Source organism: Vicugna pacos, chromosome 3 (genome assembly GCF_048564905.1).
Source record: "Vicugna pacos chromosome 3, VicPac4, whole genome shotgun sequence".
In the NCBI taxonomy this organism is placed as follows: domain Eukaryota; kingdom Metazoa; phylum Chordata; class Mammalia; order Artiodactyla; family Camelidae; genus Vicugna; species Vicugna pacos.
The window spans coordinates 27275661-27296130 of NC_132989.1; the positions used below are offsets into that span (position 1 = coordinate 27275661).

Sequence of the window (20470 nt, forward strand, 5' to 3'; positions counted from 1 at the left end):
TGATTTATAACTTTGGATGAGCCCGAGCCTTTCCCACAGAATGGGGATCATAGAAATACCTACCACAAAGACCTATGGCAAGGATTAAGAGGTTAGAGGGCCAAGGATGGTGATCAGTGAGACATGGTCTCTTTTCGTCAAATGTAGCCTGTCCTCTTTCCATTCTGATTATCTGTACAAATTTGTGAGGCTTAAAAAACCAAATTACAAGATGGAAAAAAATAATCGGTGATTATTCACTTTTAAAGTACATTTTCCATAGATTTCTCACCATGGATTCTATTTTCTCTATAAGATATAATGTCCCAATAAAATAATAATACCGTGTCAGGAACATATATCCATTGCAAAGTCTTCAGTTTATATTTGAAGTTATTAACTAGAGAATATTATATTATATTCTCTAGTTAATCAAAATCAAATTTTTCTGGTGCCATTTTCTAACGGGTTTTCTCTCATTATTTCCTCAGCTTAAGCTTCCTGTTTTTTCTTACCTTTACAACCTCTGTGGCTATCCCACCTATAAAATTAATTAGTATTTTAGAATTTCATCCTTTTTCTGGAATAGTAAGTGGCATAGAAATCTAAATTACTGCATTGCAGCACTCCTTGTGGTGTAAGTAAAATGGCCCACTTTTAGATACAAAATAGGAGCTCACACCAGATATAAGCTGTAAGCTCCTGGTCTCTTCATATACACAGTCCCGCCCAAGATGGGGTGAGGATCAAGTGTGATCATAGGAAGGGACATGGTATGGCACTGTATTACTTACTTCACGTAATGACTAGGAGAGGATCTTATCTGTTAAAGACATAAGTCTCAAGACCTTTTGAGAAGCAACTACAGTTGACTCTTGAACAACCTATGGATTCAGCCAACTGCAGATCGTGTAGTTCTATAATAATGAATTTATTGAAAAACATGTATAAATAAACCTGTGCAGTTCAAACCTGTATTGTTCAAGAGTAAACTATACTAATAGTATCAGGTTAGAGTGCTCAGTTAATAGCAATGCCTTTTTGATCCAGAAACTTCTCCGGGATCCATTTGGACCTGTGGTTTACCCTATTCCATGGGCACCGGGAGGAATCGCATTAACTATCACTGCTTATCCTCTGATGCTTTGCTATCTGTAGTAAATGGCAGTGAAACTATGCAGTGTTACATCTGAAATGAGATTTATATTATCCTAAACATCAGATACCTTGTGTTTCCCAACTGTCTAGCTCTATAGTCTCCACCTGGGTGCCCTTATGTCTGAAAGGGGACTGTCATCTAGCTATCATGTCTTCTAGTCATGACTCTCATTCTTGACTAGGGACACTTTTTGGTTCTGTAGGAATAAAACACATGTCTTAAGAGGCAAGAACTTTAGAACTTAAACAGATTTTTGGTCATAGAGAAACTGATTCCTTCAACAAGTTATCAGGTACATGCCAAAAAGAAAGTCTGCCCTCATGGATATTTTAGACACAGACACACACACTGGGGAAGAAACAGAATCTCACCTGGTTTATTTTCATTAAAATAAATAGTAATAAATAAAATAAATAAATATTTACTTAAGTGAAAAACAAGCCAGGTGAGGTTCTGTTTCTTTCCCAAAGTTTGCTCAGTTCCTTCAAAGTTACAACTCTCAGGACAAGGGGTGGCAGCATCAACTGCACTTCTCATTTTGGTTTGGAAGGTTTTCTCACAATGCCAGCAGTAGGGGCAGGGTCCTTTGCATGTGCTTCTGTCAGAAATGAAGGTGGGCCTTACTCACAGACAAAAGGACCAGCTGAGGAGGTGGGGTAACAAGACTGTGTCACCTGAACAGATTCTCTAGAAAGTAAAAGTTGAAACTATTAAGCTCCCATCAGACGGAGCTAATTCCTGTCTATTCTAGACCTGGGTATGTGAACTATAGCTTTCCTTGACAGTGCTATCAGACAAGAATGCCTCTTTAGAACATAACCCAGGTAGTCCCAGCCTAAGTCCTTCCTTTTTTCCCAGCCTAAGAACAGCAGGCCAACAGACCAAAAATATCCTTGGATATGGCCCTTCAAGTTATTTGCCTGGGAGAAAGATGCTGTTAGGGGCCTGAGGCAGGTCTTGGTCCATCCCTGGTTTAGTGAAGGGGCAATTAACAGTAAGGTCAGCCTTGAACTTTGTGGGCCTGGTGATGCAAAGAAGCCCTTGCTTTGCTGTGAATGCTAGCACCAAAATTTCATGCTGTTAGGGCTGCGTTTTTCTTTCCCTTTGACATTTTCTTTTATTAAAAATGTTTAGTTATCCCTAGTAGTTGTGAACTGGTAGGTAATTCCTTCCTCGAGTTATTTCACCTCACTTGTTTCACTTTAAGTTCCAATCTTTGGTACTTATATTGTAGGTATCTGCAAAGTAGGGATGATTCCTACTTTATTGGAGGATTCAGTGGAAAACTAATGTCTGTGAAAATACTTGGCACTTAATGAGCTCCCATTGCTTCAGTCCTGCCCTATTTGCCCTTTGAGGCCAAGCCGGGAAGGTCTGAAATGTTTCAAATGAAATTTACATAAAATAAAAATAAGTACCCACAGTCACCTACCAGGTTATCCCCAGAGCTGCAAAAGGGTGGACCTAACATGTGACTTGGTACCCATTAGATGCCAACATATCAGTAGATATGCAGCACAAATTAAGTGCCAGGCTGTCCTGGATAGAGAGCAAAAAACAGGATAGGGGAAAGAGTCAGTAGGCATCCAGCCTTGGAATCCCTGAATCTAGGGGTCTGGGGCTTACAAAGGCTGTAGATATATTCTTTGCTCCATGAACATGGCCTTTGCTCTAGCACTGGTTGCCTGGCAGAGGGCTTGCCCTGGAGTCACACTGTAAACTGACTAGATTCTGTATCACTCTGGGTGTAAATTGTGGCCCCCAGCTGACTGGAAACATTTGGGCTTGGACCATCACCTGCAGTCCTCATGTTCCCTTAAACCAGTTGTTTTCAACTTCTCAGGTGGTGAGAATGACTCATGCTTCCTTCTACCTTCGTGTTTACCAAATTATTTTTTTTATAACTATGTTCTACTTTTACAACAAAACCCAGAAAGCTGCTAATTAGTGTCCCCCTAACCAAAAAGAAAAGAAAAGAAAAAGGAAAGAAAAGAAAATGAAGCCTGAGAGGAAAAAAAAAAGCATCCCCCAAGGATTTGGAGCTTGGACCCTAGAGGTCCATTGCTGTCCTACTGGCCTCCTGCCCAGGCCTGTGCATATACACTGCCAGAGTTTATCTGGAAAGCAGTTCCCAGTGTTTCACTTTAAAAGTTCCAATCTGTAGTTGTTATATTGTTGCACTTAAAGCCTGATCCCTCAGACTTGGTCTTGAGAGTGTGACATGGTAATTGTGGTTTGTTCTTAAGCTGCTCTGCAAAAGGATACTCGGTCCCTGTCAAAGAACCAATGTATAAGGGCTAACAATAGCCAGGAAGGGAACTTCTTCCTAACAGATGGGTTCATCAACCTCACCACCAGGCCCCAGTACTGCCCTCGCTGATCTTTCTGGGTTACAAAAGATCCCTTGTGTCCACCTCTGGGATTGACACCGTCTTCACTCTAAAGGCAGCCTTCTAGCTGATGTTCCAGAGTCTCTACCTGAAAGCACAGCCTTATGTGCTCACGCAGGTACAGTCCAATAACCAAAGCTCACTAAACACAGCAAGGTTTGCTTTGGAGGTGATATTCTGTGGCTTTAGCTGAAGCTGATGACATGGGCTGAAGTCTCTGGATTCTTTCCTATTCTCTGTCCAGTATGGTTATCAGACCAAGAAGCCTCCTGTTCCTGTTTATCTTTGTACTAGCACCAACATAAAATCTCCCAACTCAAGTTTTGTAGAATGACTTTATATAGAGGTCAGCCAAAGAGCTGCAAGGCCCTCCGCATTTGACATTCTTTTGTTCAGCTGTGCGGCTATAGTCCAAGTTAGCTGGTAGGCGGTAGTATTCTTGGCGCAAGGCCTTGTTTGTAAAGGAGGAATGAAAGAGGGCTTCGGACCGGAAGTAGCATTAAGAGGTATGTCTTAAGTGTGCTTATGTTTGCACTCTGGCTGCCCTCAAGACACCCTCCTGCATTCCAGGAAGAATGATAGCTAAATGGTTCAGGTTGATGAAGCCTGAGGGGCTCCTTTCAGAAAGAGGGTCTGATTCCCGCTAAATAAATTCCTAACCTAGTGGCACATTAAAGATCCCAGTCTTCCAGGTTAAGCCATTAGATCAGCTGTAACATCCCCCCAAAAGACTACAGAAGCATCAAACTTGTAACCAAGACCATCACCATGTAAAGACCTCTGTAACCAACTAAAAGATTATTTGCTTTCTCTCAGCAGAGTATACCCTATATTTAGTTTTCCCAAACATGATTCAAAAAGTCACTGGCAAACAAAAGCCCAAGCTTTAGCACTAAGTCAATGGCAGAGTTCCTGACAGTCCATGTAGGTTTCTCACCCAAGGCTGAGTCCTCCATATGACAAACAGGAAGCTTGGAGCCTTTCCTTTCAGAGCTCTTGATTTCAACCAGCAAGGAGCTAATGTTGCTGAGCTGAGAGTCACATACCCAAACAAGTTTTGTAACGGGCACATCTCATTCACCTTTTGGGCCCAATTAAAAGAGCCTTAGTCCATGCTATGAAAGGAAACTTAAAAACCTCAAGACTGACAAAATTGTTTCAAAAGCTGGAGTGATGGTGGGAAGAAATTAAGAAAGAATGGCACACACATTTAACTGTATATTCTTTTCCAAAAGATATAAGGAAAAAAGTCATTCTTAAAAAAAAATTTGTTTCTAATGTATCTTTGCTCTATGTCATATACTAGAGTAACTAAGATAACTTATCTTTCTCCTTATCTGACAACAGCTCAGTTTTTCCCTAACTTGATGGAACTAAAGTAACAGGGCTACCATCTTGGCACAAGGCCCCTGTCCTATGATCAATTTCATTTACCTTTAATAGCTTTCCAGCTACTGACTTCTGTGTTCTTTTTTGGGGGGGAAGTAATTAGGTTCACTTATTATTATAAATATTATTATTTTTTAATGGAGGTACTGGGGATTGAACCCAGGACCTTGTGCGTGCTAAGCTCACACTCTACCACTGAGCTGTACCCTCCACCTCTTACTTTTCTATTTAGATAAATAAGCCCCATATACCAGACTCCTCTGGGACTCTGCAGTTGTAATAAACTCCAAGATCTAAAAATTTGATCCTTCTTAAAACTTGGGAGATCTAAATACCTTAGACATAACTCTAAATTGTGCTGTGAGTCCTTGGCTTCTCTCTTAAAATTTGAGTACTAAATGAATAAACTAAGACAGGTACTTTGTTTACTGAGCACACAACAGACTTACTAAATAAGGCACGTTTAATACCTTTCTTCTCCATTACCTTCCACCTACATGAGGAAGAATTTTTTGATCAGTTCCAGAAGTTATTCACATTCACGGAACTTTTAAATTTTGGGGTATGTGTGTACAGACTCGAGGATATTTCCAGGAAGGGGAAAAACTTTGGTCTGTAAGTCAATAGTGCTTTATATCAGAGATTAGAAAGTGTTCCTATATCCAGACTTTGTTTACATCAAAAAAAAAAAAAAAGGGTGGAAAGTGGTGAAACCTCTTCATTGGATAGACCCAAGTCCATACAAAACTCTAGATCAACTAAAGAATTTTCACACATTGGGATGAATATTAAGTTCAGAAGAATTTTTAAAACTAAACTCAATCTCTTACTATCTCTTAAGGGATAGTACAGTTACTGGCTAAAAGACCAGACTACCTGGGTTCAAATCCCAGCCCTACTATGTAGTAGCTGGTTGACTGTGGGAAAATCACTTGATCTGTACCTAGTTTCCTCATCTGTAACATAATAGTACCTACACCTCAGAAGATTACCGAGTTTGAAATGTGATAACGTTAAAGTGCTAGAAGAGTGCGTTGCACAGAATTTTATGTCAGAAGTATTGTTACAGAAGAATTGCATCACAAATGCACTTAAACATGAATCCAACTTTGAACCAAAATAAATAAATTAGTTCTAGCCTCTTGCCATACTATACGTTTATAAAATTTACCTACTGTTTAAAAGTAAACATACTTTTTGTATGATACAGCTTTGTAAATTGAAGGTTTGTATCTGGTACTTAACCAAAAAAATAGGAGTCTGTTACAACCCAAGGCTGAGGAAGAAAAACGGTAAGGAGTATTTGAGATGGAACATTCCTAAAAATTTTCTCCAGTAGAAATGTGTACTGGATATGAATTTTATGCACGTGTTGAATTTAGGAGTTAAAGCTCACTAACTTCCTGCAAAGTGATTTAACTTCCTTATAATTTTCTATCAATACTTGAAATATTTCAGTTTTAAATAGTGAAAGGAAGCAAGTTAAGGATAAAAATGGATTTTGAAGTCATATCCAAATAGCACTTAATGAAATAAGAATGTGGACTCTACTACTGCATATTGAATCTAAGAATCTGTCACTGGAGGAAATTATCTAGCAACTGTAATTTGTTTTACAGCTTAATATAAAAGTGTCACACATTTAATATGACCAAAATTACCTTTAAATAAAGCGTCTTTTGCGGGGCGCCATAATTCCAGTGAGTAAACCTTCGTTCTATCAAATGTTCCCTAAGATCATACATTCAACTCCAAAACTTCCTAAGTATTAACTTTTAAAGGGAAACATCAGCACTTATCCTTCAAGTGTTAAACTTTGCTTAATAAATAGAACCTAAAGCTATTGCCATACTACAGTCCTCCAGTAGAGAAGAAATCGGTCTTACAATAGAGGAAAAGCTGTTAGCTTACTAAGCTAGTATGAGTGTGACAAGAAACTCTTGGGTTAATGAAATAGCTGCTTTAACTACTAGAAAGACTACACAGGTGGTTCAACAGAATTTACTTGTATATTTTTCATTTTCTATACTACTTGAAGGCATAGGATAGCTTTGTATTAGCTTTCTACAATACGGTGTTTTAAATTTATCCAGTAAACTAAGATGCAGTACAACTTTTTTATACAACTTAGGAGATTAAAAAAAAAATCTCCACAAGAGAAAGCAACTCAGCAGGCCCTGGTATTAAAACATTTTCCCAGAATAAACAGATATGTAATTGCATTAAAAGGCAGTTTTCAAATATTTTAAGTACACCAAGATTTCTTCCAAATATCTGCCTTGCTCAAACCAATGCAACCAACTGTTATTTATTAGTAGTAGTGGGGCATGGATTTTTGGTAAATGTTTCTGGTTTTACTTTCTTATCAAAAATCTTTTAAAGTGCTATCAAGCAGCAAAATAAGTTGCATCAGCTCTCTGCTTACAGTAGAGGTGCCAATTCCTCATGGTGGAGGTGCAAATTGTGAAATCACAAAAGGTACAGTTTAACAGTAAGTAGTGCATGAAGAAACAGTAACAAGTGGCCTAAATACAGAGTTAGACAGAATCAAATCAATTATGTCTATAATTGCTCAATTGAAACTAATATAGGTACATTCAAAATAAAGCTTGAGATTATAATTGATGTTCAGAATCAAATTCGAAGAATTTCTTGATAAAATATAAATCTGTTCTTTTGAAATTGGAAATGAAACTATCAACTGATAGAGAGCTAGAGACTTATTAACCCCTCCTACATAGATAAGGAAATAAGTGACAAAGTCTCTTGCACTGAAGTTATGTATTTTAACAGCTTTACATGTAATATTCATATATAAAAAACTTTAAGTGCTTTTCTCCAATTTAAAAATCTAAAGAATTAAAAAATAAGGCATTCAATATTTGAAAAAAGTACAGATTTACAAAATGTGTATATTCTGTCATGAAAACTCCACACCAACATTATACACTTGGAAAAAAATACAAACAGGATATATTACAAATTTATGTAAGCAATAACTTAGTTCACACCATGCAATAAAAAGTACATTAATCAAGATACACAAGCTTTTGTAGGTTCTAAACTGAAGGACTTTTTTTCTGCAGAATCCTCAAAACCTGTGGCACTTAAATTTGTTAGCCTTTCTACTGAGAGGTAAATTATACACAACAATGATGAAAAAGATTAACAGACCAGTTGTCTATTATGAATCATTCCAGCTTTGTTCAACAATGGCCGAAACTCTTTTCTCATATTCTCGTTTGTTTTCCTGATAAAGCTGTGCTGCCTGGCTATTGGCTGGACTGTTTGGATTTGGTTCATCCAGCAGAGACTAGAAAGAGAGAAGAAAAATGATTTTATAGAGTTATTCTTCATATTAACGTGTCAGATATAAACCATATAAGTTATATAAAACAACAGTAATTATTCAATAAATATAGAAATGAGTATGTCTTACATATTTTTAGGTCTAATACTTTCAGAAATGACTTGATTAAAGACAGCAGCAAGTTTCCTGTTGCTAGAGAACTTAAGCTTTCAAAACAGATAGCTCTCAATTGCTTTAAGACTGCTAATTTCAAGGAAACTGGAAAAGAATATTCTTCAGCATACTAAGATATTAACCAGGAAATAAACAGCTTGATCTGATTAATATGTAATATTTATAAACAGCTTAGAGCAACTCACATTTTTCAAACTTAAACTTATTATTGTGATAGGTTTGCAAACGTCTGACAGTAAGTTGGGTAGTATGTCTTGTTTCTTTTAATCAACAAAACATTTGCATCTAGCAGCAAGGGAATGTAAGAGGAAGGCTAAATACAATGTTTATAAGATGACCCAAATTAAAGCAGAAGTGTGAGAAAAAGCTTTTAAAAGGTCAAAAATCAAAATGTTACTTCTGCTCCTCTCAGATTCACATAATTAAAACATCCCTCACTCCACCACCCCACAAAACTATTACTCAAGGTCAACTCTGAAATACTCTGCCAGAGTGCTTTGGCGAATACTTATATTACCTTTGTTTAAAATAGAATTTCTTGGATGGGCAACATACTCAATGCTTCTCTGCATCTGGCTTTTCTCCCTATGGTTTTTCTAAGCAGTCATCTTTATCTATTTCCAAGAAGATTTTTCATTCTTCTCCACAACCTCTGGCTATGCTTTGTGGGCATGAATAATACTTGACTTGTGAGAACACTCTACTTACACATGATCAGGAAAATGATTATAGATTTAATCTAATGTGGTCACTAACAAAAAAGTAGGCAAGCCTGACATCTGAAAATCAGGAGTTTTTGTCTGAGCTTTGCCACTGGTTCTCTTGGTGCTGGGAAGGTTAGTTTCCTTCACTTGGCCTTTAAATTGCTCCTAAAGAAGCCAACTGTATGCCACAGAATCCTGAAAAATTATGATGCATCCTATCACATGCTTACCTGAATTGATGTTAAGATAGACGATACATCATATGTTGGACTCCATCGATTCTGAAGGATATCTAAACATATGCTACCATCCGCATACACTGCAAAGACAACACTAAAATTGATTATATATTAACTTTGTCATATCTAACAGATAAACAGAAATTTTTACCACAAGAGAATGCTGGCCCAGTGAGAAGTCTTGAACATTAGTCAATAACTAAACTTTCTGTCTCACAGGAAAACCAGTCTGAAACTAAGGACTTTTTGTGTACCTTTCATTAGGAAGCCGAGTGAGAGTTAAATTTTTTCAACACATACCATATAGCGAATCTGTTTAAATTCCACATTTCTAAATATTTTAAAATAAAGCTCTTGGAGGAAAAAAAGCTTATTTTCTGACACAGCAATTCTACTCCCAGAAATTATTCCAAAAGTAATTATCACGAACATGTAAAGTTTTATTTATAGGATGTTCATCATAATACTATACACAGGAGTGAAAAATCAGAACCTACCTTGTGGTCTACAGTGAGGGGACTGACTAACTAATGTTACAGCCATACAACCAATATCAATGTAGCCACCAGAAATGATATACAGCTACTATATGTTAACTAACTTAGAATGACATCCCCAGTATATTACATTAGTAAGCTTCCAATTATTTACATAATGTAATTGCATTTTTTGTAAAGAATTATATATTAATATTTTCATTTGAAGTACATATTCAGTCAAAAACATTTATAAGACTAAACGCCAAAATGTTAAGTAGTACATATCTGAAAAAGATTATTAAGGATCTTATTTTCTTTACCTTTTCTTATACTTTATGATTTGTTTTTATAATAACTATGCATTCCTTTCATAACAAAAAAAAATAAAGTGATTACTGCTTTAAAAGTCTGTAACATCTGGGAGGCTTTTTTTCCCTCTTGAAATGATTATGTGAAAATATAAATAATGAATGTAAGTTTTATCCACTTGCCAGATTATGCATCTGTATGATAAATTTCCAGAAGTAGAATTGCTGTGCTGACAAAGGATAAATGCATTTAAATGTTATAAATACTGCCCAATTGCGGAAAGCTTCATGAAGCAAGCCAGATCACTCTACATAAATAAGGAATAAGTGAGGCCTTTTGTGGAGGAGAAGGCAAATTACTCTTAAGTACTGTCATTCCTCAGAGATCTATCCTCAGTCCTCTTCCTTCTTACCCTTTATATACCCTGGGCAATTTATTCATGGCCTCAGTTACTATCTATGTACTAGGTTCTTCCAATTGTTAGCTTTAGACCACATTTAACTCTCAGCTTTAAGGCAGTGTAGTCAAATGCTTACTGTATAGCCCATAGGAACATGAAACTTACCAAGTCCAAAGCAAAAATCATCACCTCTGTTAACACCCATAAAGGTGTAAAATGATTTTAAAGTTTTGAGGCAGTAACTATTTTTGAGAAGTAATCCAAAAGTAAACTTGAAACTAAACATCCATTAACTGATGAACAGATGAACAAAATATAGTATACCCATACAATGGATTATCATTTAGCAATAAAAAGAAATTAAGTACAGACGTGCATTACAACATGGATGAATCTGAAAACTATGCTAGCTGAAAGAAGTCAGTCACAAAGGACCATATATATTATGTAATTTCATTTACATGAAACATCCAGAATAAGCAAATCTACAGAGACAAAACAAATCAGCGGTTGCCTAGGGCTGGGAGGCAGAGGGGCTGGGGAGTGACTGGTAACAGGCATGGGATTTTTGGGGGGAGGGAGATAAAAAAGTTCTAAAGTTGATCATGGTGATGGTTGCACAACTCAGTGAATACACTAAAAACCACTATATTGTACAACTTGGGTGAGTAGCAGAGTATGTGAATATTTTAAAAAGATGTTTTAAAAAAGCAAATTAGGAAGTTAACTAATTAAGTACTGACAGTGGAAAAAAGGGAAACCATGCTATTAATGTGAAGGGATAAAAAATTAATCTAATAAGGTTTCCTTATAAATCTGTTAAGGTTGAAAATCCTACACCTATACACATAGATACTGCACATTCTCTACAATCTTTTCTACCTTGATTTACAGAGCCCTGCAACTACAATTTGGGTTGATTCAATAACAAGTCTAAGCCAGATAAAGCTACAATAGAATAATGGTTAGTTGCTTGGGAATTTCCCCAAAACAGAAACAGAAAATTAAACCTGCGTTGGCTTGGGGCGGGGGAGGGGGACCTGTAAAGAAAAAGCAACTTCACAGCAATAAAGCACAAAGGCTACATTTATTATTGGGAAGTCACCTGGATTCCAGACACATGAACACACTTCTCCTCTGAGTAGGGAGCTCTCTGCTTGTAGCTAACTCACATAGCCAGCACTGCTAGACTAGATGCACAATCAAGAGTACCTCTGAAAATGTTCCTCCTGAGAGTAAATCAACTGATGGGGAAGACCACATTTAAATGAGCAAAGGTTATAAAAGGAAGATCTTAAATATTTTGGAAAATAAGTCTTTCATATAGTGACTTAAATCCAGGAATATAAAAGTATTAGAAGCATATGGCAAGAAGTCAGGGAAGAGCAAATTTAATTACAAAAGAGTCACCCTCAGCAATCGTTTGTGGAAAAAAGTAATAAACTTTTAAAAGTAAAAATAGGAATGAAAGGGGGAAAAGTGGAAAACTGTATCTAAAAAAAGCCTTAAAAACATACAAACCTTTGACCTAGTAATTCCACTTATAAAAACTTATTCATGGGTATTTGAGAAGATTTACTTTCAAGAACATTCATTGTGCTGTTTAAAACTGTAAACAATTGAAAATCACCAAATGGACAAAGAGTAAATAAACTATGGTAAACTCATATGTCAGAACGTTTTACAACCATTACGAATGATACAAAAGATTATTTACTAAGGGAAAATGTTCATAGTATATATAAAAATTACTTAACTTTACATACAATGTGATCTCAATTTTGTACATTTATTTGTATTTTTTTAAAGCTAAATTTTAAGCTACAAATTCTTTTTGGTGACTTTCACATTTCTACATACAAACAGAAATTAAAATCAGAAGTTATTAAAAGAAAACTGTACTTCAAATTTGGAACCTTGGTAAGATTCCAGACTACAAAAGTATGGCCAGTGTTGACATGGAAACAACATCTAGAAGAGGGTCCTCATAATAAGTATGAGCAAGACCTACAAGGACGAAACAAGTTTTTTTCCTCCTATCATTTGCAAAGTCTATTAAGTTGCTACTTACCATTTGGATGAAACATTTTGGATAAAAACCTAACAGTTGGCGGTTTATTTGGATATTCTTCAGAAAATTCTATTACTAGTTTAAAAGTACCTAGATAGGAAACAAACCAAAATAATTACAGTAAAGACAGCATAACTTTTCCATCTCTTTATCAATGAATTCCCAATCCCATATCGGTTTTTGCACAATCGCAAAATAGTTACTGTCAATTTTGGTTTAGCACATAAACATGCTAAATATACGTCTATTAATGTACTGATAACATGTAGCAGTAGCAAGCACTTGGAGTGCAAGCACTGACGTGTGCTATTGGTGGGAATATTAACTGTCATATGTTTGGAAGGCAATTTTGCCCTAGCTACCAAAAATTTAAATGTACATTTTGGGGAACTACAAATAATTTATTACAGCTCAGAAGGGAGTGCCAAAGAATTCTGAGAGGGTATGATCACCACATGACAAAGGACTCAGACTGGAGGCATGGCCACTAATGTCAACGAACTGTTCTGTCCCCAGTAGCAATCCCTTAAGTACGCCAAGAATGAGAAAGCATTAGTATAATCGCCTACTGTTGGTTATAGACCAATATAGTACATTTTGGTCAGTCTAAATCATTATCTCATGGTCAACAGAGACACAGGCACTTAAAAAAATTATGAATTTATAACAAAGTCAATCTGTTCAGAGTGTATACAAAGAAGAGCTCCCAACTTGAATTCCAAATCTATTCTGCAGAATAACCACCAGTAATAGTTTTGTGTTTGTCTTTCTGGACTTTTGTGTTTATTCACTACCCAGAGTCCTTTTATTTTGAGGAAATCCACCTGAAGATTGAAGAGGTCCTCCAACTATAACACTTTGAGCATACTCAGTAAGTTGAGGCTTATTCCTAAAAAGTCAGTAAGTTTAAACCATTCCAGGTGACACTACAAGGTTCTTTCCTTATTTTGTCAACGCAGTTTAAAAAAACAAAACAAAAACCCATTCTCAATCTAAATTCTCAACTCCTGACTTCAGTCTACCAAGATTAGAGGCATGTATTTAGTAAAATATTTAATATTTTATCCTCACTGGTCATAGATTCAGTATACAACCTCTACATCTTCACATTTTTTCATTGTTTAGAAATTTGGAATTCGGGAGACTAAAGATACAAACAAAATCAAAGGTAACATTTAATTCACATTCTAATATATTAACAGAGATACTATGAAGTGTACAATTAGCAAAGATAGCCTTATACCTAATTAAATATTTTTACAGTTTATATTTTAATTTTCTTTAATTACAAAAATGTACAATATAAAAATTTCAGGCAAACACAAATATGAAAGAGCTCTGCTAAAGTCTTTTTTCCTCCATATTATGGGTCTCAGTACCCCTTTATACCCTTATTCCCAACCTTTCAGTGTGAAGTCCCTGAATGTGAAGTTGGGAAGAGATGCATGCAATAGCATACCATTTCATGGTATTTCCACCAAAAATAAAAAAATAATTTTTAAATATTGGCTCTTTAATAACCAGCTTGCAAAAATTCCCAAAGTTTTAAAACAATCTAGTCTTATGATCGGTATAAACTGCCTCCAGCCCACCACTGGCTATAACTATCGATATTTGTTGTACTGGAAATTGTACTTCAAGAAAACCTTAAAATATTTATTCATTAACAATTGCAAACGCATTACACATTAATCAAAGTAACATTTAATGAAAATAACTATACCCTCTACCAAAGTTACTGAGAAGTGTAGTACTGTTTTACATTTTTGCAAATCTCTTAAATGATTAGCTTAATGGAAGACAGCTGCATTCTCTTAGCAGCTGCTGCATTCAATCAGGTGCAACAGGCTGTTTTGATTGAGGTGTATGAAGAAAATAGGCTTCACATAAATAGGTGAATGAAAAAGGAAGGAGTATTTTCACAGCCTTTTCAGATAATTGTGGATATTCTTTTTTGACACTACACCAAAGAAAAGGTAGGTTTTTAAAGGTTAGCTGCAATGTAGAATCTGAAACTATATAAACTTTTTGCACCACTTATGTTAACAACTATTGCACATTGCATAAGTCTTTTATCCATCCACAATTTTCTAATATTATACACTGGCTATTTAGAATACATTGGTTCAGAGTTATACAAATCTAAATGTTGCCACCATATTTCAATATATATATACACCACCACCAAAAAAAAAAAAATCACAGTATGTAATACTATCTACTGATCTCATCAGAGAAGTCTTAAAGCATTGGGAAGCCACCATTTTTTCAGCAGCAACAAGCACTGTCACAGTCACTTTCCTTGACCTAACAGCTCTTTGGTAACTTTTGAGAATATGTCTGCCAAATACAAACTCAAATCTAAACAACCACAGGTTGTCTGTCATTCATTCTTTCAAGTAAAAATGTTTCATGAAAAGAGCAGTAGTTCAAGCTGCAACTCAAACAACTGCAGAACTGCTTTCCCTTGAGACAGTTACTATACAAGCAAGAGAAGTGCTTTATGCATACTTCTCAGTTCATCACGCAGAATATTAAAAGGACACATACTCAAGAATCAGAATCCTTTTTCAGAACCAGAATACTTTTTCATCAAGACATTTTAAAGTCAAAGTGGCATCTTTGAAAATGCAAAAAATTTCAATGACTCCCAGTAGTTTGGTGCCACTGTCTTGATTTGTGCTGAGATGCTAAACTGCTCAGATCCAGTTTTATCCACTAATCCTTTTGTACCATTGGTGCAAATGTCAATAAACTGAAAAAGGCAAATTATGTCTTAGTATCGGTATGAAAATAGTTTTATTTTTAATTTTTTTTTACATTTTTTTAATTGAGTTATAGTCATTTTACGATGTTGTGTCAAATTCAAGTGTAGAGCACAATTTTGGTACGAAAATAGTTTTGATCACATGGAACCCCTGAAAGGGTCTCAGGGACCTTAAGGGTTTGGACCACCCAGAATACCTTGGTATATATAGTATATATAGACTAAAAAAGCTAAACTCCTTAAGTATCTCTTTTCAACTCACCCCCCCCCCATCTAGAGGTAACCACCGATAACTGTGTGGTATATAGCCCTTTAACCACACACACACACACACACACAGACACACACACACAATCTTGCATGAATGTATTTGTAAAAACGTGATGTTACAACATACATTCTGCAACTTTTCTGTCTCCTCAGACATACATCCAGATCTTTAATATGCACATAATATTCTAGAGTCTACATATATCATAATTTGCTTAACCATTTCTCCTACTGAACATTCAGATTATCTCCTTAAAAACACTTCTGCAATCAATATCTGTAAAAATACCCTGGGGTGGGCTAATTCTGAAGCCATTTTGATAATTAAAACAAACCTGTTTAACAATTTTTTAAAATTCATGCTAAAGTAAGGGAAAATCTAAGTACCTGGTTAAAGATCAATTTGAGAAAATGAACTATAAGTACATATTAGAACTAATTTTCCACTTTCCTAGCTCTTGGTAAAAATACTGAATTTAAGATGAAAAAGATTCTGCAGAATGCCAACTACTTATGGGTGTCAAATGCTACTGTACGTGAAGCTACTGGCAGCTATGGATGATCAAGAACAATTTCAGCTCAGTACCCTATCAATAAAGTTAGAAAAGCATTATTATCTTTCTGATGTTTACCTCAGGGACACCTTTAGCATGCTACAAGGTCATTTAAACTATTCTCAACATAGACTCTACCATCTATGCTTAGAGTTCTACAGCCAAGTAACAAAGTAACAGAGGGAACTGGCAATGAAGGTGATCAAACAGATCTGGGGAGAAAATACTTTATAAATTCTCAGAAGTATTATTTAGTTTTAATTTGACCTAATAACAATACAAAATAGTCTTAAGTAGATAAGTTGGTGTTAAAATTTCCTACTTAAAGCAGCCTCTTAATACTACAGAAAACATCGAGAATGACTTACCATCTTCAAAGGGTGTCCCTTCTGGTCTGAAAACAAGAAGATTTCTGATTAAACGAGGACTTTTCGTTCTGTTTTTTCCTGATTTTCAAGCATGGAAAGGATAAGTTCAAGCAGAGAAAGAGGGGCTCATTCTGATGATTTGTGGAGTTTTTAAGTTACTGTTAATTTAATATCATCTTAGCCCTGGATTTTTATGGATGAGGCCATAAAGGGTAACTTTCATTTTCTAAGTTTTCCTTTAAAGGTGGTTTTTACAAAAATCAAAACCAAAAAAACTTGTCATAATTCTAGCACAAAAAGAATTCAGTTCATAAATACCAGCCATTTTGTAAATGTGTGTACTCTCAAAAATCTTACTTTCAAATACAATTTACATCAATAAGATGAAAATCAATACCCTTTAGTTTAAGATAATTATGACACCAAACCAAAATGTCCTGCTTTTCAAGAGAGCAATAACTCGTGTTCAAATTGGTTAAATTTAATTGACATCATCAAAAAAAGCCAGTCTCTTTTGCTCAAATCTTTTCCTTGACGCCATATCCCAATTTCATATTTCCTAAGCAGCAACAAGTTTAATTATTACTTGCAAGGCACATTCAGGATCTCAAAGGCACATGATAACAGTCTGAATTTAACACAATCACTTTACTTTAAAATGGTGAACTATGCTCATTTTCCCACTAGTCTTTAAAGTAGACTCTTATAACTGATTCAATGGCAACGCAGAATTCTGTTTACAAAAGTATTCCTTTAAGGTTTTAGTGCAAAATCCTAGTTTAAATAGAGTGAAAGAAAACCAGATCCAGTTCAGGAAAACCAAATAAAAAGCATAAAGAAATTTTAAATTAAAAAGCATATATGCAATATATATTACATGCAAAATTTTAAGACTGCTCTCAAAAGGCTCCATTCAGTTATTTCATACTGGGTTGCAAAACACTTTTGATTTAAATTTTTGCCATGGTGGAATCTCTCAATATTCTTGATTCCTAGCCTTTTTACAGTTCCAGTAGAGTGCAACCATAAATATTTGCTTGGTACATTTTGTACAAAGTAATTTGTATTTCTCCTTGAGCTTCAAATGATATTTTTATCAAGTACAACCCGAAGTGATTATAAAATCTTAAATTTTATGTAACTACCAAAACTCTTATCAAAATCTTTTTTTACCTTACAGTTTCTGCAAGATCCCTGATTCCACCTCAGCTCCCTTTCCTAGTTGTTATACATTCACTTTTCTTAAAGAATCACATCTACCATTTGTTATTTCTTTCAACTCACCCAAATATAACTGCATTCCATTGCATGATGTTGTTTTCAGATGGTGCACCACTGACACCCACAGGTGGGTCCTCTTGCAATCTAGAAATCCAGAGTAGAAATTTTAAAAGTTGAATATTAAGGTCCTTAAGAAGACAAACAGAACACCTATGGACTCTATGCCATCTATTTTGAGAAACAAACTAAATCCATTTCCTTATTCTTGTGCTGAACTGGAATAAACCATATGACTTAAAAAAAATCAACCAGATACATACTTATTAACTATCTCTCTAAATTATATAAAATTCCAAAGGACGTGAGAGTCATCCATCTTCAGATACCACCAAGGTCAACGTATCTGTTCGAGAACTGCCTTCAACCTAAATAAATAAATAATAAATAAAACCTCAAGTGCAAAAAATATTTTTTCAGAACCATCAATTTTGCTGCTGTAAACATGGGAAGACTGTGTGAGTCCTAACTGCAGCTACTTGTGCAACATGGCCACCAGTGAATCCTCCCCCCAAAACAAAACCCACCTCAGTGTAAATACTAAATGACTCAAAACACATACATTTTAATCAAAAACTAGTTTTAGGCAGAAGAGTTACTTAATCCCATTTGCTTCAATTAGCAGTATCTTTTAAAGTAATCAAGCTTGAGTTAGGTTTTCCTTCAGTCTCTTATTTTAAAAGCTCTGCACTAACACTAAATCTACCTTTCGGATCAGGAGACTCAATACAAAGCTACCTTCCAACATTTGTCATAGTCAAATTCTTGTAACCAAAGATTCGTGGAAAACTACCAAAGGTGCCAAGTATATAACTTAGAATTAAGCACAGAATTGCAGGGAGAAACCAGGATAACAATGGCCATGAACTGGGAAATTTGATTATTTGAATTTCACTCATGGGAACTAATCCGAAATCTACTGGTTTCAAGCTTTAGAAGACGACTTTTGCACCAAATAGAGCATCTTTTAAAGACTGTCATCTCAGTAAAAAATAAACGCTACACAAAATATATACATATATATACATACACACACACACACACTATATATATATATACATATGACACTGTCATGTAGCATGATACTTTGAAATTAGTCCACAAAAAATTGTTCTTTTTAGTCAACCTCAAGCAGATTAGGTCAGTATTAACAGAAGCGTTAAAGGACATGCTGCCTGAGCCCACGCAACATAAAGGCTAAGTTGCGAATATTTTCAATGATAAACTAGCCAAAGCCCCAAACAATGGCTTCCAAGTGTCTCACCTACGGGTTTATAATGGTGAACTGGATAGGTTACTTCCTGAGCGGCTAATCTTAAGATTTTATACTAAATATTTCGTCTCAATCAGGGCAGGTCTCCCTAGAAAAACACTTTAAAATGTGCAGAGGATCGCAATGTTGAGTTTTCTCAGTTAGTTTCTCCTCGTACCTCGAAGTATTCAATCAAAGAAAAACAACTGAAAAAGTCACTTCCTTCTCGCTAACCTCTAACACCATCCAACAAAACCCTATTTTACAGAAGGAGGCCCAGGGAGTATCAGGTTAGCTCCAGTCTCAAAGAAGGCATTTTTCCAAACTTTGGAGGCTATAGATAGGGCTTTCCACATCAGGCCACAGAGCTGAGTTCCAGAAGGCACTGGCAGCCGGAGTTGCCAACCCGAGTCCCACGTTTCTAAGCCAGTTCTCAAGGTCCTTTCAGGCGGGCGGGGGAGAGTCTGGTTTCGGAGGATGGGTTAACAACCTCCGGCCCTCGCGCATCAGACCCCACCCTCACTGCTGAAAGAACGGGGAGGAAGGGGGGGTTCACCCCAACCCCGGCCCTCGAAGACCGCAGGGCCACCGAACAAAGCTGAATGGTGCAGATACTGGGGAGAAAGCTTCTGCAAGAGCTCGGCTTTAGAGCAAAGGAAGGGGGCACCGCAAGGTGCAACAGCAGGGGATGAGGTATGAACGCCCGGACGAGACGACAGGCAACTGGCCCTAGTGGTGGGCAGCAGAGAATCCGAGAGCAACCCACAGCCATCCTTTTACTTTTTTGGGGTGGGGACGGGTGAAGGAGTATCGACATTTCTTACGTCGAAAAAGTGAACAAGCAAGGATAAGTGACTGCAACCGGGGGCTAGGACTGGGCTTCCGTCTGTCCCGCTGGGCCCACAGCGGCCCTCTTAGGGTCATGAGGAGAAGGTGTCCTGGATACCCGCCCTGCAGCCCCGCAGCCTTGGGGAAGAGCCGTCATCTAGGCGAAGATGGAGGTCCTTACCGCTTGAAATCCCGCATAAGCCTTCTCCGGGCCGGGGTCGACATGCTCCACAGCTACCCCGCGGTCAGTCTGAAAGAAAAGAGTCCCGCGCAGCCCCCCCCCACCCCCCGGCGCGGCGGCCGAATCACTGTGGGTCACCGCCGCCGCTGAGGCTGCACAAACAACCCTGCAATGACGTCTCCCTCCGCCGCCTCCGGATCCCTCCGCCTTCCGCCAATACCATGGAGTGAGGGGTGGGGGAGAAAGGGACGGGACATAGGAGAGCTCGTTATGGGAGCCTTTCAGCAGGGATCCTATCCATTTTGGGTTCCTGAACTAACAGACCAATTATTTCTCTCTGTGCTCAGACTGGAAATTGTGGATTAGAGA

General features: G+C 36.8%; 1 protein-coding gene across 1 annotated transcript; it reads right to left on the reverse strand.

The window, feature by feature from the left end:
• Positions 1–7681: 7681 nt before the first annotated feature.
• UBE2B (ubiquitin conjugating enzyme E2 B) lies at positions 7682–20276 on the reverse strand. Its single transcript, XM_006212804.4, has 6 exons — positions 20102–20276; positions 17847–17927; positions 16563–16588; positions 12604–12693; positions 9336–9424; positions 7682–8230 (listed from the first exon to the last, which is right to left on the reverse strand). Exons 1-6 carry the CDS (start codon positions 20143–20145, stop codon positions 8102–8104), a joined length of 459 nt encoding a protein of 152 aa, XP_006212866.1. The 5' UTR covers positions 20146–20276; the 3' UTR covers positions 7682–8101.
• Positions 20277–20470: the final 194 nt, after the last annotated feature.

Bases quoted from the DNA above. Each gene is read 5' to 3' on its own strand.
- UBE2B (XM_006212804.4), bottom strand. From the start codon at position 20,145: ATGTCGACCCCGGCCCGGAGAAGGCTTATGCGGGATTTCAAGCG. The intron at 16,589-17,846 runs GTGAGTTGAAAG...TCTTGTTTTCAG, and splicing joins TGGAATGCAGTTATATTTGG to ACCAGAAGGGACACCCTTTG. The intron at 8,231-9,335 runs GTAAGCATGTGA...CTCTCTTTCTAG, and splicing joins CTATCTTAACATCAATTCAG to TCTCTGCTGGATGAACCAAA.